This window comes from Podarcis vaucheri, assembly GCF_965113315.1.
Source record: "Podarcis vaucheri genome assembly, chromosome: 17".
NCBI classification, from domain to species: domain Eukaryota; kingdom Metazoa; phylum Chordata; class Lepidosauria; order Squamata; family Lacertidae; genus Podarcis; species Podarcis vaucheri.
In genome coordinates this window covers 38577975-38604499 of record NC_138755.1, presented here as the reverse complement: position 1 = coordinate 38604499, position 26525 = coordinate 38577975, and the positions used below count along the sequence as shown (strand labels likewise).

General features: G+C 43.3%; 1 protein-coding gene across 1 annotated transcript in view; it reads right to left on the bottom strand.

Moving 5' to 3' along the window:
* The window catches only part of PDE6B (phosphodiesterase 6B), a gene marked incomplete at its 5' end in the record, with an annotated part of 28375 nt that extends 2290 nt beyond the window's left edge, over positions 1-26085 (bottom strand). The window contains 20 exons of the mRNA XM_082204747.1: positions 87-170; positions 2823-2897; positions 4038-4101; positions 6696-6803; positions 8630-8730; positions 8993-9080; positions 10006-10115; positions 11541-11648; positions 12504-12650; positions 14063-14128; positions 16492-16635; positions 19275-19424; positions 20151-20198; positions 20532-20598; positions 21076-21140; positions 21223-21297; positions 21579-21719; positions 21991-22080; positions 22196-22348; positions 25624-26085. Of these exons, the coding sequence (XP_082060873.1) occupies positions 87-170; positions 2823-2897; positions 4038-4101; positions 6696-6803; positions 8630-8730; positions 8993-9080; positions 10006-10115; positions 11541-11648; positions 12504-12650; positions 14063-14128; positions 16492-16635; positions 19275-19424; positions 20151-20198; positions 20532-20598; positions 21076-21140; positions 21223-21297; positions 21579-21719; positions 21991-22080; positions 22196-22348; positions 25624-26085 (2346 nt within the window). The remainder of the gene's footprint in view (positions 1-86; positions 171-2822; positions 2898-4037; positions 4102-6695; positions 6804-8629; positions 8731-8992; positions 9081-10005; positions 10116-11540; positions 11649-12503; positions 12651-14062; positions 14129-16491; positions 16636-19274; positions 19425-20150; positions 20199-20531; positions 20599-21075; positions 21141-21222; positions 21298-21578; positions 21720-21990; positions 22081-22195; positions 22349-25623) is intronic.
* Between the last annotated feature and the right edge of the window lie 440 nt (positions 26086-26525).

Here is a 26525-nt window from a genome sequence, read left to right as displayed (position 1 = left end):
TGTTAGCTCTAATTAAAAATTATTTACCTTTACTACTAGTAGCTAGAGTTTAAGGGCCTCGTAGATATTGAGTACTAACTTCTTACCTTATAAACAAAGGTGCATACAAAATCAATGAAACCAACTTGAAGTTTTGGAAGCTCAGCAGCTTTTCTTCTGTCCATCATAGGCTAGGGGGGAAAAACAGCAATAACTTTAAAAATTATTATAATCATTTATTCTGGTCTCTGTTGCGCTCTAGTAATAATGTCCTGGCCAAGAAACTGAAGCCAGGACTGTGTTCTACAGATAAAAGTGACACTATTCTTAGTGGCTTCCTTTAATTTTTGTGGGTCAAAATAAATGGGCTGTAATCAGCAAGACTGTTGGAAAGGGGGCAAGATCAGCACTCAGTTATTCACTGCCAAAAAAGAGGATTTGCAGCACCAAAAAAAGGGAAGGCATCAATTTGCATACGGTGGTTTATATGCATTAGGTGGAAATTTTGAGATAACCATTGTACAGTGGTGCCCCGCAAGACGAATGCCTCGCAAGACGAGAAACTCGCTAGATGAAAGGGTTTTGCATTTTTTGAGTCGTTCCGCAAGACGAATTTCCCTATGGGCTTGCTTGAGAGTTCTTGAGAGTTTGTTTCCTTTTTCTTAAAGCCACTAAGCCGTTAATAGCTGCTAAGCCGCTAAGCCGTTAATAGCCGCTAAGCCGCTAGCTAAGCCGCTGATAGCCGTGCTTCGCAAGACGAAAAAACTGCAAGACGAAGAGACTCGCGGAACGGATTAATTTCGTCTTGCGAGGCACCACTGTAATTTAAATAGAAATTCATCTCACCACAGTACAGAAGGCACTGGGTGACTTGAATACCTGTTCACCTGCTTCCTAGGGGCTACAAAATGCTGATAGGCACTTTCAGGGCGGCGGCTGTCCTTTTTATGGTTCCTTATCTTTAAACCAGACTTAGACAGGGCAGCTTCAAATGAAGGACACCTTCAAACAGAGATCTGTCCTCTGTAAAGGAGGATTCTGTACAATGTCAATGAAGTGATGTCTCTTAATGTAAAGGTGGTGTAAAGGGTAAAGGTAAAGGGACCCCTGACCATTAGGTCCAGTCGTGGCCGACTCTGGGGTTGCGGCGCTCATCTCGCTTTACTGGCTGAGGGAGCCGGCATACAGCTTCCGGGTCATGTGGCCAGCATGACTAAGCTGCTTCTGGTGAACCAGAGCAGCGCACGGAAACGCTGTTTACCTTCCCGCCGGAGCGGTACCTCTTTATCTACTTGCACTTTGATGTGCTTTCAAATTGCTAGGTTGGCAGGAGCAGGGACTGAGGAACGGGAGCTCATCCCGTCACGGGGATTCGAACCGCCGACCTTCTGATTGGCAAGCCCTAGGCTCTGTGTTTTAACCCACAGCGCCACCCGCATCCCTGTCTCTTAATGTACTCCTTTACTATTTCATATATAATTTGGTGGCTACTGTTTCCTGCTCTGGTATTGCACTGGGAGGATTATCATGCAGTTGGGACTAAATTTTTGTGATTTGGCTCCCACTAAAACAGGGCTGGGGATCCTCCATCCATCATTTTCCTCATCTTCTTATGGTTAAGTGTGCGGGGGGGGGGGGAGAGATACAGCTATCCCATGTGGAAGGACTCAAATCATGATTCTGGTTGTTTCAACAAGGCTACCCCCGGCTTTACCTTTGCCTGTTCCCTGCTGAAAATGAATAGAGACAATGCACTGTTTTACATTGTTAACTTGTAATTATTGCTTGACAACCATATGTCAGGAGTGCTCTGATGGTGTTTCCTGCTTGGCAGGGGGTTGGACTCGATGGCCCTTGTGGTCTCTTCCAACTCTATGATTCTATGATTCTCTGATTCACTCTGCACTATTTTTTCTACTAAGGTTGGAACAGGCTTTAAGAAATATCCACACACACACTCCCAAAATGATTTGGGGTTGCAGAATATGTGTAGAGTCCAAACATTTTCTATGAATATATTGAAAGATTCTCCAAAAGGCAAAGAGAAATTATTGCTTCATTTGGTTGTTGCAGCAAGGATGCACTACTTTCTGTCAAGTATTTTTTTATTATTATTATTATTATTATTATTATTATTATTATTGGGGGAGAGGAGAAGGAAATGGCACAGCTATGTGAGTGGCTTGTTATCCTTTATTAGGCATAACAAACCACCATTATCAAACAGACACCGTATACAAATTGTGCAAAATACGAGCTCAACATAACAAGGCTTGTCCCAGTCAGATCTTTAACTCCAGAGAAAATCAATTTGCATAAATAACACAATACAACATTATCACATCACCAATCAATTAAGAACCACTAAATCTCTTTATAATGGCCCAGTCTTTCTACATAGACAGCACTCAAAAATTCAGGAGTGGCTTGTTAAATTGTGGGATTCTGCCATTTTAAGCAAGATCTCATGGATCTTATGAGTAAATCATAAATCGTAAAGGGTGCAATGAGTTTTAACAAGAATGCCCCCCCCTTTAAAATATGCTGAAATGCAAAACAAGAAGAGAGAGTTGCCTTATGCAGTCACCCTCATGCAGTTTTGAAAGTGCCATGTTAAGCAGTATTTCAGAAAGCTACACCCTTTCGCATGATGGGTTTCCATGTTACTGATTTGGTTTTGGTTTTACATTGTTAGTTTGTAATTATATGGGGGAGGGTTGTCCTTGATAGCATTATTTATCCACTTTCCCTTTATTGGATTATTCCATATATAGTCACTCTGATTTCTTTTCTTTTTTTACATCAACTTTGAAAATAATAAGAAGTGTAGGGAGAGAACTTACAATAGGTTGTTGCTGAAGTACATTTCTTTCCATATCTCCTTGTTCCCAGAATTCAGCTGCTACAAGTAGTGCCACCTGTATCCAGGAAAAACAAATGCCTAAGCTTTGGGGCATTTGCAGTTTAGCAGCTTGCATAAAAAGATAAAGGACTCCTGACAGTGAAATCCAGTTGCGAACGACTCTGGGGTTGCAGCGCTCATCTCGCTTTACTGGCCCCTTAGCTGACATTTGTCCGCAGACAGTTTTTCCAGGTCATTTGGCCAGCACGACAGCTTGCATACTGGATAATAAATTCCCTTACTGCTATCAGAGCTCACTTTTAGAATAATTAGGGTGGGGAACATGTTTCAGTGGTTACTTCTTTCCCCAAACTTTTTTGTTTCCAGCTTTCGTTGAAGTTAATCGTATTTTTAAAAATCCAGTCTCTACTGATGCATGGAAAGAATTCCTTACATCTTCTGTGTTCTGCTACTAGACCTGGAACACTTTTTTCACACGCTGTCAAATTAAATATATATGCTCATTAAATCTTATAGGCTGCCTCCCCTTTGAATTGTATTGATAGGAACACTTAAAGGAACGATATCCACCTTTGGGGATGCTGTTCACAAATGGGTGGAAGCACATTGATGAGTGAAAGAGAAGGAAAATAACACATTTGCCCTCAATTCCACACTTTATGAGCTTACTGGAGTTGTCTCCCGCCTTTTGCTTATTTTAACTCTGTAAAGTACCTTCTACAATGATGGAGCTGTTAGGTAATAAACCATAAGATGAGGAAACCTAGAATTCTGCAATGTGCTCTTAAAGGTAAAGGGACTCCTGACCATTAGGTCCAGTCGTGGCCAACTCTGGGGTTGCGGCGCTCATCTCGCTTTATTGGCCGAGGGAGCCGGCGTATAGCTCCTGGGTCATGTGGCCAGCATGACTAAGCCACTTCTGGCGAACCAGAGCAGCACACGGAAACGCCATTTACCTTCCCGCCAGAGCGGTACCTATTTATCTACTTGCACTTTGACATCCTGTCGAACTGCTAGGTTGGCAGGAGCAGGGACCGAGCAACGGGAGCTCACCCCGTCGCGGGGATTCGAACCGCCAAACCTCTGATCGGCAAGTCCTAGGCTCTGTGGTTTAACCCACAGTACCACCCGCGTCCCAGTAATGTGCTCTTAGTCTATGCATTAAAGAATGGGTACTCTGCACCGTGCACCTGACCTTACTCTGTACTTCCCAGGGTTTCGTGATAGCAGATAAGTCACAGGCAGTCATCATCATAGCCCTATAGAAAAAGAGGGGGGGCAGAAGAGAAACAGAGAATCAGTGCAGTTAAGACAGGTAATAGAAGTTCCGTTCCCCCTGTCCCGGGCAGCAATTTGCTGCTGTATTTTGCACATATTAAACTTAGGAGCAATCTTAAAAGCAGTCCCACTTACAACACTAAGAAGGCATCAAGGAGGTCTGGCAGAGTGGAATCAGTCTGAGAAATGTGGGATTTGGCAGGGAGAAAGAGTGGGGACTTGAGTGTAGAAGTCTGTTTCTCCTGGCTGCAGAAACTACTTTGTCCAGGTGTTGTTTTACACCAACAGGACCAGCCCCACCTGAGAGAGCCAATATTAGCAGGCAGCGGCAGCAGCGCCCTGACCAGTTCTCTGAAGCTCCCCAGCCTTTCCTCTCCATCGGAGGACCTATGATAATGGCCCAGCCTACCCTCATTTCCCAAACAAGACTGCTGCCTCAGCTGCTGTGAAGGAAACTATCCCATGACCAGTGTTGAAATGATAATACAGTGGTACCTCGGGTTACATACGCTTCAGGTTACATACGCTTCAGGTTACATACTCCGCTAACCCAGAAATAGTGCTTCAGGTTAAAACCTTTGCTTCAGGATGAGAACAGAAATCGTGCTCCGGCGGCACGGCGGCAGCAGGAGGCCCCATTAGCTAAAGTGGTGCTTCAGGTTAAGAACAGTTTCAGGTTAAGTATGGACCTCCGGAACGAATTCCTTAACCCGAGGTACCACTGTACTCAACTACCAGTCCAGATGGTTTCCGTGCATGAAGTGGAGAGGGGAAGCCATCTTGTCCTTTGCCTCAGGCGGCAAAAATCCTTGATTCAGCCCTATACCCCAGAATTCTACCAAGATATGTATCATTTTATCTTGAAATCATATTTATTAAATTTAGCTGGGATGGTAGAGTTGGCTGCGGCAAGCCTGTCATATGTCTAGATAACACGATTGCCTCTTTTGACCTTGTAGTCAAATCTCCTTAATCCTGGGTTTATAGTTCCTATAAAAGACTTAGCAGCACAGACAGGGGGTGAGCTTTTATGCCTACGCATCTAATGTATAAGATGCACTGCGGAACACTGGCACAGTTATTTCCTTTCATGCCTCAAAACCCACCCTATATATATATGTGCTATTCGTGTGTGTGCGCGTGCGTGCGTGCGTGCGTGCAGTGTAGTTGCTAATATAGCAGCTATCCACGCTGCCCATGTCTTTAAAGCTTCCATTTTTAATCCCCAATCCTAAAGGGCTCCTGGTTCCTTAGCTGCTGCTAAAATGGCTCATCTAATCCAATTGGTTTCAATTACTGAGAAGCACACTCTGCTCTGAGCATGGGCCCTAGTGGGAGGGAACCGTTAAAAGCTTTGAAGAGTAGATTTAGACACCTTGTGGAGTATCCTCAATCTGTTTTTTTTCAGATTCAAGGGAACAGCTGGAACAGCTGAATCAGCACAGATGGATCATGGCTGAAGATGAAACAGCAAACGCCTTGTTCTCTTTAAGCAGATGTAAATAATAATGCCGGCAAACCCAATGAACAAAATTGTGTTTAAGTTGTGCTTTAGTTCCTGAAAAAAAATCGGAGGTCCTTACCATAAGGATTGAATACCGATGCTCCTTTGTCAGGGCATCTATTGCTGTAGCATGCACCAATTATGTGGTCTCAAGAGCATCATCTGCCCTTCCAATGTGGCAATTAGAGACCTGCAGCTAATCTTGCACCAAAGAGTTGCCCTATTGTATCAGGAGACATTCTGTCCTTAAGGTACCAGGAATGGCCTTATTCCTTATCTTGTTACCACATACCAAAGTGTATGCAAAATACAGAAGAGGCCCACGTGCTGCCTGAAGGTGCTCAGAGAGCCCTTTGTTTGCTTGCTTAATTAATATGCAATTAATATGCAATTCCTTATATGGAATCATTAGTAGGGCGTTATTCCCAAATGATTGGAAGGTACTCCATGCATATGTATAGTCTTAACAGATAAGGGGGAAGTATATTAGGAAGCCCCCTTCTTCAGAGGGTGTTCAGTCCTGTTGGATGCTAATCCACTGAGCCTGTCTGTCTTTTTTTTTTTTTTTATAATATTTTTTATTAGTTTTACAAAAGTTTTTATAACAAACAAACACAAAAAAACAAACAAACAAACAAAGAAGTGTGGTTTCATAATGTCATTTCATAAACTTCTTTCCTCGGACTTCCCCATACCTCCCCTTTCTGCATCCTCATGTCCAAATTTTACAGCAACTTATACATATTTTTCCAACTCTAATTTATTATAGTCCTTTCTTATTCTAATCTTATATTACTGCAACCCTTTATCTCTATCGAATCTCGACATTCTAAACTTCCCACTGAGCCTGTCTGTCTGGCCAGCAAAGACAATAAATGTTCCTTTGTTCTTCTCACGCAACAGCGTGCTATTTTCCTTTCAGCCTGTTAATTTGCAACATCTCAGGATATCACTGAACAGCTTGCCTCAATATAAATATTTAGCATATGAAACAGGTATCATGGTTGCTCAGTGTCACTCATTTGTTCAGGCAAACCATTTTTGTTTCGTTTTGATAAAAAAATCACTTACATGATAATCTCTTTTTTTGTTGTTTCCAAGGACAAATATTCAACCCACTCTCTCTCACTGTTGTAGGTTTTGGATTCATCGACAATCTTCTGAAACATGGTCCTCTTTCTTTAAAAAACAAAACAAGGTTGCAGATAGGAAACGAAAGAAGGTTAAACCCTTTCTATGCCTTGATATGAATTCATATCACCTTTCGATAGCCCAATACTAAGAGCAAAAGCTCTTCAAGGTGTGTTTTTTTAATCACTCAAGTTACTTCTGGAAGATGAGTAACATCCTTGAGTAAGTAAAGAGGGCGTGTAAGTGGTGTCCTCCAAAAGAATTTCCCTATAGGCTTATCTCACTTTCCTTAGATAAAGCCTGTGCATGTTTTGTGATGATACTCACAGGTATGGATTGCCATTAGTTTTTTTGCTGTCTAGGGGAGCCATTTTGTACTGGTGGCACTTTTATCAGTATATAAATATTGGTACCTCATTTTTATGGAAGGTGGGGAAGCAGTGGGTATAGCCATAATTAGCTCATATACCACATTTTCTCCTTATCTCTCGCCTTTCTTCCAAGATACACTCACAAAGATCAGAAGAATGAGAAAGAACCTATGGGATAAAACTCCCTTCACTGTATTAGATAAGGTTTTGTCCCTGGGACTGTCCTAGCATTGGACAGAGACCTTATCTGGACACTACTCAGCCACTATTTGGCTGCCGAGACCATATAACACCGGTCTTGAAAGACCTACATTGGCTCCCAGTACGTTTCGAGCACAATTCAAAGTGTTGGTGCTGACCTTTAAAGCCCTAAACGGCCTCAGTCCAGTATACCTGAAGGAACGTCTCCACCCCCATCGTTCTGCCTGGACACTGAGGTCTAGCGCAGAGGGCTTCTGGCGGTTCCCTCGCTGCAAGAAGCCAAGTTCCAGGGAACCAGGCAGAGGGCCTTCTCGGTAGTGGCACCCGCCCTGTGGAACGCCCTCCCACCAGATGTCAAAGAGAAGAACAACTACCAGACTTTTAGAAGACATCTGAAGGCAGCCCTGTTTAGGGAAGCTTTCAATGTTTAACAGACCACTGTATTTTAATACTTTGTTGGAAGCCGCCCAGAGTGGCTGGGGAAACCCAGCCAGATGGGTGAGTTATAAATAATAAATTATTATTATTATTATTATTATTATTATTATTAGAGTTTGGATTTGATATCCCGCTTTATCACTACCCTACGGAGTCTCAAAGCGGCTAACATTCTCCTTTCCCTTCCTCCCCCACAACAAACACTATGTGAGGTGAGTGGGGCTATGAGACTTCAGAGAAGTGTGACTAGCCCAAGGTCACCCAGCAGCTGCATGCGGAGCAGCAGGGAATCGAACCCGGTTCACCAGATTACGAGTCTACCGCTCTTAACCACTACACCACATTGGCTATTACTCAAAGGCAGTAAATGGCAGTGTTTTACTGCTGTTTGTTTTTATATGCTTTGTTGTTGTAGACCAGACCAGATTGTCTCTAAAATGGAAAGCCAACGGGATATTTTCTGCAGGCTAAATGCATGCACGTAGGAAGTTTTTAAGAGTTGTCTTCCTATCCTTGGCTTTAACTTGAACCAAAGCAAATAAACCACTTTCCATACAAAGAACTGTGTGGCTCTGCTGCTTTGCCTCAGCAATCACCCTTCCACCCCTCCCATTCCCTTTTTGTGTTGTGTGTGTTGTTTTGCCAGCAACAGCCGGGGGACAATTGTCCCTGGAAGAAAAAGAACTGTAGTGTATCTCCTAAATAGACTGTGTGGGCACTTGAGATACGATGCCAGGGTGGGGGCCAATCCTATATCCCATCCTCAGCTTGTTCTGCTTCCTTCTCCATAAGAATATAAATGAATGCTTTGAAGGAAAACATCCACCATCTTGAATTTCCGTAACAAATCTATTAGTAACTTACTTGAAGTACAATGCTAAGTCCGTAGCTATAATGGCAATATCCATCAAGTGATTCACGTGTTCAAATTGCCTCCGGTTAAGGTTCTGGTAAATGTTCAGAGACTAAAGAGGGGGAAATGCATAGATCAGAGTGGAAGACTAGAATTCATCATTTTGGGTATCTACATCTTTCCCCCTAATACTTTGTTTCACATGGAGAGAAATCTGTCAGTTTTGGTTTCTCTCGGTTTCTCATTTCCCCACTGTTAAGTTCAGCTCTCCTTATTTCCACATCAGTCTGTAGTTTAAAAAAACCAAAAAAACCTATGCGAAATCTAATCAGCATTTCTCCTAATATGCGGTATGGAAAGTATGGACCACAAACCTCTTCTGAGAGAAGAAACTTGCCAAATTCCAAGTGGTGTCTCTCTAGAATGGATGAACCATGAAGTTTGGCTAACGCGTGTTGTGATCTATTAGGAAATATTTCCGAAGGACAAAATTGAAAGGGGATAGTTAGAAACAAAAAGCAAAGCTTAGTATGCGAAATGTTATTTTTGGACTGGAGAAACAAAACAAAAATAGCAACCAGATATTTTCGTTTCTTAAACTGTGAGTTTAAGCTCTTTTCAAGAAGAGCTTGACGGTGAAAGTTATGTACAAAGAGCCAGAATACTGTCCATGGAAGCCCGTGCAAGGACTTCTGCTTGAGCAATGGGGTTTCCCCTCCCAAATTGGCTGAGTGAGGAGAACCCACAGAACAGCAGCTGAACAATCTCCCCACCCCTCCTGTTATGTATTCAGTGGTCTGTGTTTGCCTGAGCTTGAGTCTGGACTAAGTATTCTGAGCTCCTGTGTTCTGATTCGGTACATGGTATCCTATCACAGAACATTTCAGGATTTGGGCCTCTGCCATTGGCCCTTAAACTCTGAGTTGTGATTCGCAGCTTGGAAGTTTAGACAGCCAATCACGTTGGGAGTGGGAGTGGCCCAGGCCTTCAGAAATGTATATAAGCAGTTGCTTTGTCCCTGTTGTCCAGTTCTGTTAGTTCAATAAAGGTTCTTTGCTGTTATAGCTGTGTCTTGCCTTGTGGGAACCCACCTACACTTCACCTCCTTCCATCTGGCCAGCTGAAACTGTGCCCTTGAGCTATGATAGATGTATTCTTCTCAACACACTTTCAGACTATGCTTCATTGTTAATTCCAGAGGGGTTTACAACAATTTACAACAACAAAAATCAACAGAAAGGCATATCAATTAGGAAGCATAAAATCATATCTAAAACTGCAGACAGTAAAGAATTAACACAAATATTTAAAATTATTTGAAAGCTGGCTAGACTTTGCATACTTTAAAAACATCACGCACATCAAACACCAGCACAATAGAACCTACTTCATCTGATAAAGATTGTTGGTCCCTCGATGGTCAATATCATGACACAAAGCCGCAGTCACCATTGCAAGCGCTTCAAGATCTGTGTAGTACTGTTTCAGATTGCCTGTCTACACCGTGTAAGGATCACAGGTTTTGATTAGTGCTTCTAGTAGAAAATTCACTTGGCATTGCTACTTACTAGTAGTCAAAAACCTATTCTACTAAAATTTGAACTTGGAATGCAAGATGCATTTAAAGTGAAAAGCATTCAAATATACAATCCTTAATCCCTCCACCTGTGGTGTGAAGTAGTATCATAGAATCATAGAGTTGGAAGAGACCACAAGGGCCATCGAGTCCAACCCCCTGCCAAGCAGGAAACACCATCAGAGCACACCTGACATATGGTTGTCAAGCCTCTGCTTAAAGACCTCCAAAGTAGGAGACTCCACCACACTCCTCGGCAGCAAATTCCACTGTCGAACAGCTCTTACTGTCAGGAAGTTCTTCCTAATGTTTAGGTGGAATCTTCTTTCTTGTAGTTTGGATCCATTGCTCCGTGTCCGCTTCTCTGGAGCAGCAGAAAACAACATTTCTCCCTCCTCTATGTGACATCCTTTTATATATTTGAACATGGCTATCATATCAACCCTTAACCTCCTCTTCTCCAGGCTAAACATGCCCAGTTCCCTTAGCCGTTCCTCATAAGGCATCGTTTCCAGGCCTTTGACCATTTTGGTTGCCCTCCTCTGGACATGTTCCAGTTTGTCAGTGTCCTTCTTGAACTGTGGTGCCCAGAACTGGACACAGTACTCCAGGTGAGGTCTGACCAGAGCAGAATACAGTGGCACTATTACTTCCCTTGATCTAGATGCTATACTCCTATTGATGCAGCCCAGAATTGCATTGGCTTTTTTAGCTGCCGCGTCACACTGTTGGCTCATGTCAAGTTTGTGGTCAACCAAGACTCCTAGATCCTTTTCACATGTACTGCTCTCAAGCCATTAGAAGACCTTGTAACCAAGAACTTGCACCTGAGTTTGCTTATTCCCCACCCCTCACAAAAAAGACACAACCCACTTTCCTTTTGTGTTGTGTGTGTGTCCTTTAGTTTGTAAACCCAGTGCTTTTTTCCCTGGGGAATGCAGGGGTATGCATACCCCAAAACATTTTATGAATCTAAGTTTGGCCTCGTTGAGGGGCAGTATTTTAATATGAGTAGGAAAATGAAATTACCCCTAAACATTTTTTTTTGGGGGGGGGAGAAGCACTGTGTAAACCTGACAGTAGGTGCTCTAAACTCCCACATTGGGAGCTTTTGGGGCTGAAGAGTGGGATTAAAATTCTGCAAAAACAGACAAACAGTCTCTTATGCAAACCATCAGAAAAGACTGATAACTCTTCCTTTAGTAAGACTTATTCTTTGTTCATTTAAGGACAAAGGCAGTCTAAGTCAAGGCGATGGGAGGATAAAAGTCATGTAAAGAAAGGGCAGTTGATCTCAGCTGAAAGAGCATCTTGGGAAGGAAAAACATCAGTAAAGACCGAGATACCATGAGAAGTGTGAACATGGTTTGTGCAACGTTGAAGCCATGGCGCCAGTTGTGATAGGTGATCCTTCTGTAACCCTTGCTGACGGAATATATGAACCTCACCAGGACCTGGGAAAAAAGAACTTTAGTAAGCACAGGTTTTGAAAACTCTGCAGCCAGAAACAGATGAGATAGTTGTCATAAAATATAAGGGGTGGATGGGGGTTAACAAACAAACAAACCGCTGGCTCACTTTCTGGAGTACAGTGGTACCTCGCAAGACGAATGCCTCGCAAGACGAAAAACGCGCAAGACGAAAGAGTTTTCCGTTTTTTTAGTCGTTCCGCAAGACGAATTTCCCTATGGGCTTGCTCCGCAAGACGAAACGTCTTGCGAGTTCTTGCGAGTTTGTTTCCTTTTTCTTAAAGCTGCTAAGCCGTTAATAGCCGCTAAGCCGCTAAGCCGTTAATAGCCGCTAAGCCGCTAATAGCTGCTATAGCCGTGCTTCGCAAGACGAAAAAACCGCAAGACGAAGAGACTCGCGGAACGGATTAATTTCGTCTTGCGAGGCACCACTGTATTTTTGGAATCTGCCTGCTAAGCAAAGTTTTCATTGCAATAAATTAAATGAACGTTACTAAGGAGAGGGGAAAGTATATACAAGTTTTCCCTAGACCTCAGATGTTCTAATAGCAAAATTTTGGGGCAAATCAGGTCTCAGAGGAAAGAATCGCAGCCCTCAAATGGCTGCAAGTCTCTACCAGAGTGTGGGTTCCTCGTGCAGTTTGCTGCTGCTGCTGTCTGATGGATTTTATGGAGCTTGGGAGAAGTGGGTAGATGCCAGTGAATCAATCAGGATTTAATAGTCAAGGGACCAAAATACATTACAGACAAACAACAGGTCAAAGGAAAATATATGCAGCATACAATATCCTCATGTGGACAACTGAGAGAATTAGCCCACAGATTAAAGTTGTCACTTACCTCCTGTGGAATTTGGAATTTTTTCACCACTCCAAGTTCATAATACATCTGAATGCCACATTTCACAAGGTCGAGTTCAGTCCATTCCAAATCAGAAAAGTGGAAAGCGTAGATCTCAAATTGTGCAGGATCCGGAAGTTGTTCTTTCTGGAGCAGGGGGAGAGTTGCAGCATTGGTTGAAGTGGTGCAAGTCCCACTAACCGAGTACCAAGAATTTCTCAAAAATCTCCCGAACTGCGGCTGCTGAGCTAATTATTTTTATGCGCCCATATGTGATCAGCACAATAATATTTGTGTTGGCGCTGCTTACTGCTGTGATGGAGGGCAAATTTTGCTTCTACAAAGGAGCTAAATAAATTGCCAAAGATTATCGTCTCTTTCGGCCAATGGATATTTCATGTAGGCTGCCGAGAGAACTTTGTTATGGGGTTGCCCAAATAACGTTTGTTGCACAAATTTCATTAATAAATATATCCAATACTAATAGCCTGAGAGTCAAACTGGTCTTGGGATCTAAGATACATCACTCATTCTGCTTTCCTGTTTTAAGATTTTGTGCCAATACCACTTTTGGTTTATTCAGAGATGCCAGCAATTGAAATAGCTACTGAAAGATTAAGGTAAAGGTAAAGGGACCCCTGACCATTAGGTCCAGTCGTGACCGACTCTGGGGTTGCGGCGCTCATCTCGCTTTATTGGCCGAGGGAGCCGGCGTACAGCTTCTGGGTCATGTGACCAGCATGACTAAGCCACTTCTGGCAGAGCAGAGCAGCACACGGAAACACCATTTACCTTCCCACCGGAGTGGTACCTATTTATCTACTTGCACTTTGACATGCTTTTGAACTGCTAGGTTGGCAGGAGCAGGGACCGAACAATGGGAGCTCACCCTGTTGCGGGGATTCGAACTGCCGACCTTCTGATCAGCAAGCCCTAGGCTCTGTGGTTTAACCCACAGTGCCACCTGTGTCCCACTGAAAGTTTAGTTACCCTGTATTCTTAGGAGCCCAAAGTGTGCAATTTTCTACACAACCCAACCTCCAAGTGAGTGAAAAAGATTGATAATAAAACCAACACTCAACCAAGAAGTAACATTAAAGTAAGGAACAACTTTCCCTCCCTTCTATTCTTCTTTTACAGGTGGAATTAGAGTTGCATTCTTCCAATTGTTCCATCTGCACAAGCATTCAAGCTTGCAAGACACATCCTAAAGCAAGCAGAAGTCCTTCCGCTGACAGAGCTGGTTGGGAGAATCACACACTAAAAATCAATTTTGCTTTTTTACATGTAAAAGCTGCACCATAAAAATTGACCAGCTGCCAGGAGCTGGGCTGGGAGACAACACCACTTTTGCCATTTATTGTCCATCCCAATAGTATTGATCATATTCTTTGATATTGGACTCTGCTGATACACCTTGCACACCCAGCTCTGCTGGGGGAGATGTTTCCCCTGGTTATATTATAATCTGTGTTGTATGACTTTGGTAGGGGAGAAAGTTTAACTGTGAAATTTCAAAAGAAGGGTATTAACCCAGAACAAGCCATGTGGACACTCACTAGAACTGCAGTCAACTCTTCCTCATCACACTCAGCAACCTCTTTCCCAAGCTTCTGTCGTGTCGGCTGTGGAGACATATACAAGCTGAATTATGGCTGACAACACTCAGAGATGGGCCAAGACGTTTTGGTGCCTAAGGCAGATCTAATGCTACAAGGATGCCACTGGTGACAGGGTGTGTGAGGCTGCTGAGCAAATGTCATTCTGGCACCTACTGACAAGTGTCTGAAATACCACTCATGCAAAGGCTAATGGACACATTAGTTTTCCCTGTGCCTGTAAGACTCCCTGAACTCCGACTCAGGAAGTAGCCCACTGAGCATGTGCAGCAGCTGTCTCAAATGTACACACCTCAGCTGAACTGTGAAGTGAATGTGGCTTACATTTTCAAATCAGATGGTGTGAGGGAAAACACATAAGACATAAGTTCTCAAGAAGCAACAGGATAAATATGGATTGCGGCTAACATCATGTGTCCACAGCTTCAAACTTAATCTGTCCACAGCAGTGGGAGGGCAGTGGAGCTGTAGTAAATGGAAATGTGAACACAGTCACAGAGACCAACTTTCTCTGTGCATGTGTGTGTGTGTGTGTGTGTGTGTGTGTGTGTGTGCATACTGTACTTTAAAGAGTGAGATTTGACAACTCTTCCTCGTGCAAACTTACATAACCCTTTAAAAGCAATTTAAACATCCAAATTATTACAAAAGTGCCCTCTCTCCCTCTACATGTCTTCCTCGTCCCTACTTGGGAAGTATATTCAATCCTCCCGTCTGCAGCATTGAAGCAAATATTCTTTTCAAGGAGTATATTACACATAATTGAAAAGCAGCCTCATAAGCCTGTACACTTTGAATGGAGGAATAGCAGGGAAGGAGGACTTGTTGTTTATCCCTTTCTCCACCAACCATTTTCTCACTCAAAATTGGCCACCCAAGATGCCTTCCCCATGTCAGGGTTCTAGGGAAAGGTAAATATGCATCTAGAACAGAGCTGTCAACTTACAGATTTGAAAATAAGGGACCAGCAGCCTCGAAAATAAGGGATCAGCAGCCAGAATAAGGGATTTTGGCTTAGCTTATACAAAAATCCACCACTGATGGAGCCATTCTGCTTTGGCTGCCCCCGACTGTGTTTTGCAGGGGGTTGGACTAGATGATCCTAAGGGTCTACAACTCCAACCAGAGAAGAGGGGCAGACAAAACTGATGAACGACGTGGAGATGGCAAAGCTTCCAGGCAGAATTAGAAACCAGGAAGAGGACCTCTTTAATAAAGAATGGGGGAAGTTTATAATTTATTTGAAAAGCTATTGTAAAGAGTTACAGACACTGGTAGGATTGACAGAAAACTTGTAGTAAAAATTTGAACTATGGATGGACAAGTGATTTATAAATATAGAGTTATGAAAGGGATGCAGAGGGGGAAATCGCTACATTAAGATGCTGCACTGGCTGGAGGGGATGCTAAGCAGCACGTTGGGGATGCCGTCGTCTTGGAGCGAGGAGTTCCATCGGCCCTTCCGAGAGAGAGAGAGAGAGAGGGAGGGAGGGAGAGGGACTTTCACCCACGCCACCCGCCAGCCCGGCATGAGGCGGTTCTGGCGCTGCGGCAGCCTCTGAAGCGCCACCCCATCCCCTCCTCTTCCTCCTCCCTCAGGCCACCTCCTCAGCCGCCGCTGCCGCCTCTGGCTTCCCCTGGCAGCACGGCAGAAGTCTCGCAAGAGAGGGGCTGCCGCCGCCACCCGTCTCCTCACGACGCGCCCCTGAGGGGGGAAAGGGAGAGACAGAGACGCTCCAGCTCTCTGGAGGCAGAGGACCCCGAGCCACTGCTTCCCTCCTGAGCCGGACGAGCACAAAACCCGGGAAATTTAAGGGACATCATCAATCCAGGACAGCAGCAGGAAACGGCACTGGGATAAGGGAGTTTCCCACCAAATAAGGGACGGTTGACAGCTATGCTCTAGAACCCAGGTGGCTGGGGGGCAAAGCGGTTTGTGGGGATGATTTAATTAGGAGACCGGCCAACATGAAAGGGGCAGCCATTTCCACTTCCCCCTACTCTGCTCAAAACCGCAGGCTTCTGGTGCTGCTTTCCAGTGAAAAAACGAAAACAAAAATCTGTCGGGCCTTTCTTACACATATTTGTGTGTTACTTGGATATTTGTCATGTGGTTGCAAGAGATCAGGGCTCATGGATGTGTGAGTTTCCATTTCAGTGTTGCCAGTTTTTGTGACATGATGAAAGCAACACTGGTTTCCCCAAAAATATGAGTAAAGTAAAAAAAATTGGGGGGGGGTGGTCCTAGAAGACTAATTTCAACTGATTGGCAACAGTCGAAATGGGGAGAAGCCTGGATTTGAATGTTTAAAATATTAACAAGTGGTTTTGGAGTGAGGGGAAAAAACCAAGGGCTTTAAAAACCATACCAGTATTGCTTGTATTTCATTCTTGTCGCATTGCACATGGTAGAGCACCATGTCCTGTGCGATATCCTTTCGATTCTCCAGCTTGTTCATCTTATCGTAGGTATCCGTATTGAGCACAGACCAGCCAAGGAACTGTGTCAAGGACTTGGGAAATAAAACAAAAGTTACTTTTTTTATTATTGCTTGTTAGCTGCCCTGAGCCCGGCCTTGGCTGGGGAGGGATAAATAAAAATTATTATTATTATTATTATTATTATTATTATTATTATTATTATTATTATTATTATTATTACAGCTGCACAGGAGTTGGCCCTTCTCCTTCTCCCAGATCTCAGTGATGTCTCTTAAAGAACAGTACTAATACGGTGGTGATATGTACATGTTTATTAACTATTATTAGGATTTTTATTCTGCCTTTTTACAGTCAAGGAAATGGCCGAGGTGGCTAACACCACAGGTTAAAAACACACTAGCAATATCATGATTTTAAAAACCAAAATCTTTTTTTAAAAACCAGCAGCAAATTAAAAAGAACAACTACAAGCCCATTACTGGAGGGAATGATACAGAGGTGGACCTTGGTAATATGGTGCCCTGTGCGAGGCCAAAATTTGATGATCTCCCACCACAACCAACCCAAAGCTGCTTTCTCACAGCCTGGTGAGGGCTCACTGGGCTTTGGAAGGGAGGCGCAGGGTCCTAGAGCCCTCTTGCTTCCTTCCCAAAGCTAGGCGAGCGTTACCTAGGCGTTGGGAAGGAGACAGGCGGACCCGAGGAACCTGTCAGAGCTCTCAGGCCTTCTTCCCAAAGCCCAGCATTTACTAGCCTTTGGGAAGAAGGCAGGAAGATGCCCCCTTGGTTCCTGTACCCTGTGTGGTGGAACCGGTTTTGCAGCCCTAAATCTGCCTCTGAATGACCGGGCACAGTCCACCACAGCCCGCCTCTCCATGTGGCTCCCTAAAGTGAAAGTGGTAAGATCACTTGCCAACTACTTGATAGAACTGACGGAGCCCAATTTGAGAAGAGCGTTTACTATGGCCCGTTTCCATTCTATACCCACGGCCTTCCTCCAGGGGATTTACTCTAAGACCCCTATTACTCAGCGTCTATGTCCATGCACAATGAATGAAGTAGAGGACTTCATAAATTTCTTTTTCTACTGCCCTATTTATGAGCCAATAAGATCTAAGCTCCTCCTCTTGATCCCGTCCACCATTACATCTAAGGAAGACTGTTTGAAATCGCTTCTGGTGGACGCAAATCCCCAAATTTCACGTGGGGTGGCAATCTTCATAGTGCAAGCTCTGAAACTCAGGGCTACTCTGACAGGGTAGTGTGTCCTAGACCTGGACCTGTTTTAATTCTTTATTACTTTTTTTTTTAACTCAATGTGCCGAGCTTATTTTGGGGCCATTTTATGCTTTATATATATCCGCATATTAGATTTTTGGTGCTGGCAACTAAATCTTTGCATTATTGTCGTAGGGTAATTTAAATGTCATTATGCCAGCAATATTGCCTTGAATTTTGCTTGGTTGCTTATCTCTAGCATTTTTGTATTGTCTTATTTTGCTATGGCTGTATGCTAATGCAATAAAGGTTTGAAAAATTCTTTGATAAATCAAAGAAGAAAGAGATAAGGCTTTAGAGCAGCTTTTGCCAACCCAGTACTCTCCAGATGTTGTTCAGGAACTCAGTCCAAACACATATTGAGGGCTCCTGGTTGATGAGAAGGCAACGACAGGAAGGTCTCAAGTTACACTAAGAACACAACCTTGAGAGCAGCGTAGGACGTCCTGTCTCACGCTCAGTAACATCATAAGAATCACGTGATGTAAACAACGTGCTGCTATCACGCAGCTGGTGAGCTCTCATATCCCAACAGATGAAGGCTATTTTGATGACTTTTTGAAGATGATATGCAGAAGAAGCTAAGGGAAATGCACATAAAACCATAGATTTGGAACAAGGTTTAACTGTAGACAATCAAAGAGAAGAGGAGCCGGAGAAAGCAAAAGATGATACAATAGCTAGGGAGAATCAGTAACTATCTCAAGTCAAGGGGGAGGTTTAAATGAGCACGGTAGGGTACAGAGAGCCAGTTCAAGAGTGGCCTAAAGGTGTGAGAGAGACATATGGTACAACTTGAAGGTAAAATGGGTTTGTAGCAGAGTTGGGTACTGATGGAAGTAGCATAAAAAGAAGTAGGAGACCAACATTTAAGAAATGGAGGCTAGCTCCATACATCAGGTAACTATTTATTTGCATACTGCATGGAGTAGGAACCTAAGGCTAGTACAAGATTACGGTAACTCTGTTGGTTTATTGCAGAATTGTGTTAGTATTTTGCAATCAACTGTCTTTTATTATTATTATTATTATTATTATTATTATTATTATTATTATTATTCATTTCATTTCTACACTGGTTTATATTTTTTAAAAAATCTCAAAGCGGTTTACAGCATATTAAAACACCAATAAAATATCAACAAACCAATCTGTCAAAGCAACATAATTATCTTAAAGATTTCAAAAGGAAACATTACAAAGGAGGTCAACTGCAGAATACATATTTAACACGAAGTTAACAAAAAACTTTTTTTAAAAAAAACCACAAAAAAATTGCTAAGTGAAGTCAAATATAAAATGCACATTTAAAACAGCATAATTAACAAGAGAATAAAATATTATCATAAAAGTGACACGGCTGTTTGGCAGGCACAAAAAAATGGGGCAAAAGAACATCTGTTTTCAATTCCAGCTCCAATAAAGAAACCCACCTCCATTAGTGTTTCATCCTGTTCATCAAAGGGCTTCCCATCTTTTCTGTTGTAAAAGGTAGCAACACCAACAATCTCTTCCTTTTTGTTGACTATTGGCATGGAGAGAACATTTTTGATAATCCACCCTGATTCATCAACAGGACTTTCCTTAAAGCAACATACGAAGTATGTGTCACTATAAATTGCACATTGTCCCAATATAATAGTGATATTATTATTCACCCAAGGTAAAGGAGGATGTCATATGGACAGTACCATATTTAAGCTAGGAGCATAGCTCTGCATTATAAACTTAAATGGATTTAGCATTCATTCCTTCTTCCCAAGATACACCAATGGGGGACCCCTCATGAACAGCTGCAATCACACACTTTGTTGTTGTTGTTTAGTCATTTAGTCGTGTCCAACTCTTCATGACCCCATGGACCAGAGCACCAAAATGAAGTAGGGCAAAGGCTAATAGAGTTCTGCCAAGAGAACAAGCTGGTCATCACAAACACTCTTTTTCCAACAACACAAGAGACGACTCTACACATGGACATCACCAGATGGGCAGCATCGAAATCAGATTGATTATATTATCTGCAGCCAAAGATGGAGAAGCTCTATACAGGCAGCAAAAACAAGACTTGGAGCTGACCGTGGCTCAGATCATCAGCTTCTTATAGCAAAATTCAAGCTTAAACTGAAGAAAGTAGGAAAAGCCAATGGGCCAGTAAGAATCTAAATCAAATCCCTTATGAATACACAGTGGAAGTGAGGAACAGGTTTAAGGATTTAGATTTGGTGGACAGAGTGCCTGAAGAACTATGGATGGAGGCTCGCAACATTATACAGGAGGCAGCAATGAAAACCATCACACACTTACAGTACCTGAAATGTAAACATCTCATCCGAAGCTGCATCCATAATGTTGCAAATCTTTAAAAAAAATGCAGAAATGTTTAGTTTCCATCTGTATTTTTTACATGCTGTTAATTAGATCTAAAGTAGAATTATTTAAGCCATCTGATCCAAAGCACTCCTACCAAGACCACCCAAGGTCTTGCACAACCTCCAGGTCACAGCACAAACTACTTTTGAAACTATCCTTCATTTCAAGATGGCTACTTGCTATGCGGCACAGGGCGGGGGCTGTTTGAGAAGAACCAGTCCAAAGCTCTTTTGGTCACATGGAAGTCATCCCATGGTTCTTTAGCTCTTGGCCAACGTTGTCTTGATGAATCATGGAAATATGCTAATGTAAATACTTACGAAACCAGTTTCTGCAACGTATGTTGGAAGGCCACTAACCAATGCCCAGTGATCTGGCTTAGGATTTCTAAATGGAAAGGAAAATGCACAAAAACGTTGATCAAATTAGGATTCACTACAAACAGAACACACTTAAATTACTCGTGCTGAAATTCTTAAAGAACTTTACTGCAATCCCAGCCTCCTGATACTTTCCCTTCTAACATTTCATACCCTCCAACATGTCCAGGCCAAAAACCGGGTTGCATGTTTTCTGGGCCATGTTCACGGGCGAGTCACACGACCCACATGAGATCGCAGCCCCCCCCCCGTGTTCTTTTCACAGAGAAATTGCAGAACCCAAAATGGCTGCTGTTCTCTTGTGTGGAAAAAATGGTGTGTCCCGCTTTTCCTGGGACAGTTGTGGGGTATGATTCAATAAGAGTTCCTAATGTTGTCTTACAAATATATTTTGCAAATAAAGTGGCCAGATGAAAAAGAGAACAAGGCTCCTGTACCTTAAATAGTTTTGCATTGCCCATGAGGTCATTTCTTTTTTACTTACGGGATGACTTTGATTTCCTCCTTTCCATGTAAGATATAATCAATGACTTTATAAAAGATGATCTCCTACAAATAGAACAGAAATGGGAATTCATAGCAAGTGACCAAGTGGTGAAACGAGATATTTATTGTCAGTTTAAAAACCTACTCTGCCATCTGGAGTCCGAGGTCCTGAGTAAGGGGGAATTTCACCCATTAGAACTGGCCATAAATCAAAGAATTCCTGGAAAGGGAGATAAATATTATTTCAGAAGGTCAGTTTTGGCCACATGAAGACAAAAAACAAAAAACAAAGCAAAAAGTGAATGCCTCCCATGATTTAAATATTTCCAGGTGTGACATTATTACAAAATAATAATAATAATAATAATAATAATAATAATAATAATAATAATAATAATAATGTATATACATTGGAGATGCCAAGGACTGGACTAGATTCCTTTTCCATGCAAAGCATGCTCTCTACCACTCTTAATAAAAAATCTTAGAAACTTAGCTTACCTTTTCTTTGCTCATATCCAGAAGGCCTACAGAATACCTGTCACAATTCAAATATGCTCTCACTGTGTAAAATGATTTGTGGAATTGCCTTTCAATGTCAGTCAGTTCCTCAAATACCTTATTGGCTGACCACAGCAAAACCTGCAGAACAGCAAATCGACATGCTAGTTGATTCGACAACAGAGCAGATTCCAAGAGCACTGTTTGAAATGTCAAACTGGGTATGTGTGCAGGAAATAAATATGTCAGCTTTTGACTTAAAAAAATATTGGCCCTCATCCTCAGACAAGCAAGAGTAGGAGAAGAAGACCAGGGAAATTAGGGGCAGAAACAGCAGTTGCTATTTATCTAAAGAAGGTTTAGGCCGAGTGGGGGAAAGACACCTTGCGTTCAGAAATATTTTTTTCCTTACCTGACCTCTTCGAGTTTCACAATTGTGAAGGTAGCTAAGATGATAAATTTTCAGGTTCAAAGAGGCAAAATTGAGGTACTTCAGGAAAATCTGGGAACATTAAGAAAGCTTCAGTCAGTTCAACAAGGTGTAGCGATGCTATAATGCTTATAGGCAGTGTTAATGGGCAAGGAGATTCTCCCTAACAAGTTGTATTCACACTTACACTTTCATCTGCGCTGCTGAAGAATGGACCTCCGACTTTATTCACTGCCATGATCACAGCAACCACATCTTTACCATTCATGACTGGGGTTGCAAGGATGTTCCTTGTGGTGTAGTCGGTGAGTTCATCAACAAAAGTACTAAAATGGTCACACTGTTGATTTTAATTAAAAATTACAATATTTTTTTTTTTACAAACAGTTATATTTCAGGTTTTTCAAAATGAATAAGATAGAAATGACATGATGCACAAATACCTTTAAAGTAGCAGAAAATCACACAGCAAATTGAACAAGTCTAACTTGCCCATCACAACGGTTTTCTGAAAGCTTACAAAGTCTTAGAAATGAGCTCCAGTAATACTGGATTTTCACTTATTTCAAAAACCTTCAGTTATATCCAACAGTGTCGCTTAGCTGATAGTAAGGCTCTCATCAACAGAACAGTAGGTAAGCAATTTTGAGTGATTCCCCCTCCCTCTTGCAGCCCCCACCTCCTAAATCCACTCCAGAAGGCAGATGTGGCATAATTACAAAATTAACTACAAAATTAAGCAGGCTATAAGTTTGAACTAACCCATCTAGCTGTAGAGATGTCTGAGATAGGCTAGTCTTTCTACGTTCCATTCATCACAGAACATATACAATAAATTATACTGAAATCACAACAGATCTTTGACCTGGTGCAACCATACTGTCCTATTTTGAAGCTTCTTTTCTCAGGCAGACAGCTGATTGATTATTGACGGGATCAAGAATTCAGGTCACACCTGCCTGCTGGGTGAGGTGGGGGCTCAAACAAATTTTGTCTGAATGCAAACTGCAGGTGAAAGAGTTGAACAGTAAAAAGATTTTTTTTAAAAAAAAAGTTAAAGGACCCCTGGATGGTTAAGTTCAGTCAAAGGCGACTATGAGGTTTTGGTGCTCATCTTGCTTCACGCCGAGGGTGCTAGCATTTATCCAGGTCATGTGGCCAGCATGACTAAACCGCTTCTGGCACAAGGGGACACCATGATGGAAAGCAGAGCGCATGGAAACGCTGTTTACCTTCCCGTCATAGCGGTACCTATTTATCTACTTGCACTGGTGTGCTTTTGAACCGCTAGGTTGGCAGGAGCTGGGACAGAGCAACGAGAGCTCACTCCATCACGGAGATTCGAACCGCCAACCTTCCGATCGGCAAACCCAAGAGGCTCAGTGTTTTAGACCACAGCGCCACCCGTCTCCCTGAAGCTGGAAGGCAGGCTGGCTTAGACGTTTCTGGAAAGAGGCAGTGTTTGCAATTCTATGGTGGTTGTAACATATCCTCCAACAGTCCCGATTTTGCTGGAATGGCCCTGGAATGAGTAAAACTGTTACAGCTTCTGCCTTGATCCCAGGGTGCCCCGATTTTTCCCAGCCAGTGGTCAGGGGCCGCTGGCTGGGGGAACCACTGGCAGGGGCACTGGGAAGGAAGCATGAGGGCTCCTTGTGGGGTGAAAGGAGGGCTGGAGGTGCAATTGCTTCAAAGGAAGAGGGCCGGAGGGAGTCGAGGGTGGCAGTCAGCCCCAGGTGCCAGAGCGGAGGGAGGCGAAGGGCTGTGAGGGGGGGTGAGGGGGTGTATTAGACAGAGGGGATAGTCTTATTTCATTCTATGCATTTATTATTGTTATTATTGCTATATATTTATTTGTACCTCACCTTTCCCCCCAGACAGGGTCTCAAGGTAGCTTACAGATAAATATAAGAACAGCTTAAAAACACAGAGGGCAGACATACCTCCAACAGACCTTGGATGAAAATGTTCCTATTTTCATCTGAGGCATATTGAAGGGTGCGTTGTTATGCTACTGCAGCATGCTAGTGTCTGTGCCCCTGTAACTCCTCTTCTAACTTTGCACTTGTAAATAATGTCTTGTGGACCCTGTAATCCTAGACTGCTCCCTTCTCCAAAGGAAGCTTATACAGTAATGTTGGCCCAGAACATTCCACTGACTGGAGAAAAGGGGAACACAAAGATAACATGGTTATATAGGCTTTTGGTTATTTATGGGATAGACTATTTGGTTATTCTACCTATAGATCTGCGATGAGCAAATGACCGAGTTTTTTAAAAATAATAAAAAAAAATTGCTTAACAGTGAAGTAATCCTAGATAGCACTGATGGCCTGTCGAGATTTCCGATTAATAACTCTTTTCGAATATAAATAATAGTACAGTCTTATGCATTGGCCTACCACCAACGGAGCAACGAATGATACATAATGATGATGATAATGATTCAGTTTATTACCTGCCTTTTACTAGCAGGACTCACGACAGGTCACAACAACTTAAAATTAAATGTTAAAACAGTTAAGACAAATCACAGTTAACAAGAAGAGGGTGGATCCTGAAAACACATATATCAGGTACCAATGGCCAGGGGACAGCGGTCCATTCTCAGCATATATCAGAAACTATACCATGAAGGTGCCAGTCACACCTCCGTGGGGAAGGAATTCCATAGCCTAGGAGATGCCACAGAGAATGCCCTCATCCAGGCACTTCTACCCCTGAGCTTCTGAGGATGGTAGAAGTACCAAGAGGGCTCCCTCTGCTGAACTTAACACCCAAGAAGGTCTGTAGGGAAGGAGGTGGACTTCCAGATATTTGGGGCCTAAGGTAAGGTTACCAGATTTTTTTCAATGAATCTGGGGACACAATCAATCAATCAATCAATCAATCAATCAATACTACACATTCGGGACATTGATGCTTCAGCGATGGCAGTGGCAGAGGGTTGGCCACCGCCTTGACCTCAACCGCCACATTTCCCCTTCCTCCGAGGCTTCTATCTCCTTTCTCCATGAACCTGGGCAGCCCCTGAGTTGTTGGTTCTTCAGTGGTGGTGGGGAAGCGGTGCGCAGTGGGTCAGGCATGGAAGGCGGAGAAGGAGGGATGAGAGCAGCAGTGGCGAGGCCATCGTAGCAGCCCCAATCCCATTCCTACTTGCATGCATGCAGGAGGTGGTGGGGATCCGTCGGCTGGGAAGGGAGAGATCCCCGCCCCACTCCTGCTTGCACTCAAGTAGGAGTTGGGAGGCTGCTCCAATAGGCAGCATGAAGCCTCCCTTCCCAGCGTAGCTGCTGGGGTCAGGGAAGGTGGAAGCAGCCCGGAAGCTGCATCTGAGAGACCCTGCACCACCATCGTATGGGGACTTCCGAGCAGCTCCTGAAGCCAGCCAGAACCAACTGCTCCGGGCTGCTGAGACTGCATTTCCTGGGGACACTAGATGAAATCCGGGGATGGAATTTGTCTGGGGACTTATTTGCAAATCCGGGGACTGTCCCCGGGAAATGGGGATGTCTGGTAACCCTAGCCTAAGGCGTTTAGGGCTTTAAGTAGTACTAATGAGAGCACCTTGAATTGGTCCCAGAAACAAACTGGCAAACAAACTGGTAGCCTTACCTCACCAACATCTGGGATGTTCATGGTCTTCTTGGTCTGCGCAATGTGCCCCACAACACCAATGTCTAAAGGGAAGACAATTTCGCAGTCTGGGGCTACCAAGCATTCTTCTAGTGCGCTCTCCTTATGGATGTTGAACAGCCGGGTTGCAAGCTCAGGGGTCCCATTTCGCTGCCTGAACATGAAGAGGCTGCACCGGTCGGCATGGATCAGGGCACTGATTCTCCGTAGGGTCTTGAAGACGACCTTCTCCATGTTGATGCTTTCCTGCATATCTTGGATCAGCTCAAAAAACGCTTCGCTCTCCTCCTCCCGGCCCAGCCCAGTGAACTCTTCCAAGCGTTGGTGGCTATTTGTCGTGGCAACCGGGGTCCCATTTCCCATTTTCTTCTCAAAATACTGCCTAGCAAAATCTGGGTGGGTGTCCAGGAATCTTTCAACTTCACCTGCGTTAATGCTCATGTCACCGTTCCTTTGATTCTGGGTGTTACCCTTTCACGACAATTGTCTCAGTGTAAAACATGGAGACAATGATCTGTGAGGGGTAATTATCCACCGACAAGCTGAGTATGTGGAAGGGCAGATCTTCTCAAGCAAACAGATTAGATGACCTGTCCCAAAGCCGCAAATAATTCCCAGCCCCCTCTTCGCAGATGTAAGATCAGTTATTATATTTTCATATTTAGAAGGAACAGCTTTCTGCAACGCACTGCCCTTATTCTCTTCCTCGTTTTCAAAGTTGTGTATGTATGCGATATTTTTTCTCCCCTGGTAGTGGTCCTTAAGAGTCAAATAAGCTCTCCAAAACCTAATTAAACACACACTGCTCCGTTCTAATCCTTAGCTAACCAGGTGAATATCTTATTATTTCTGCTCTCAGAAGGGACATGTAGGAAACCTGA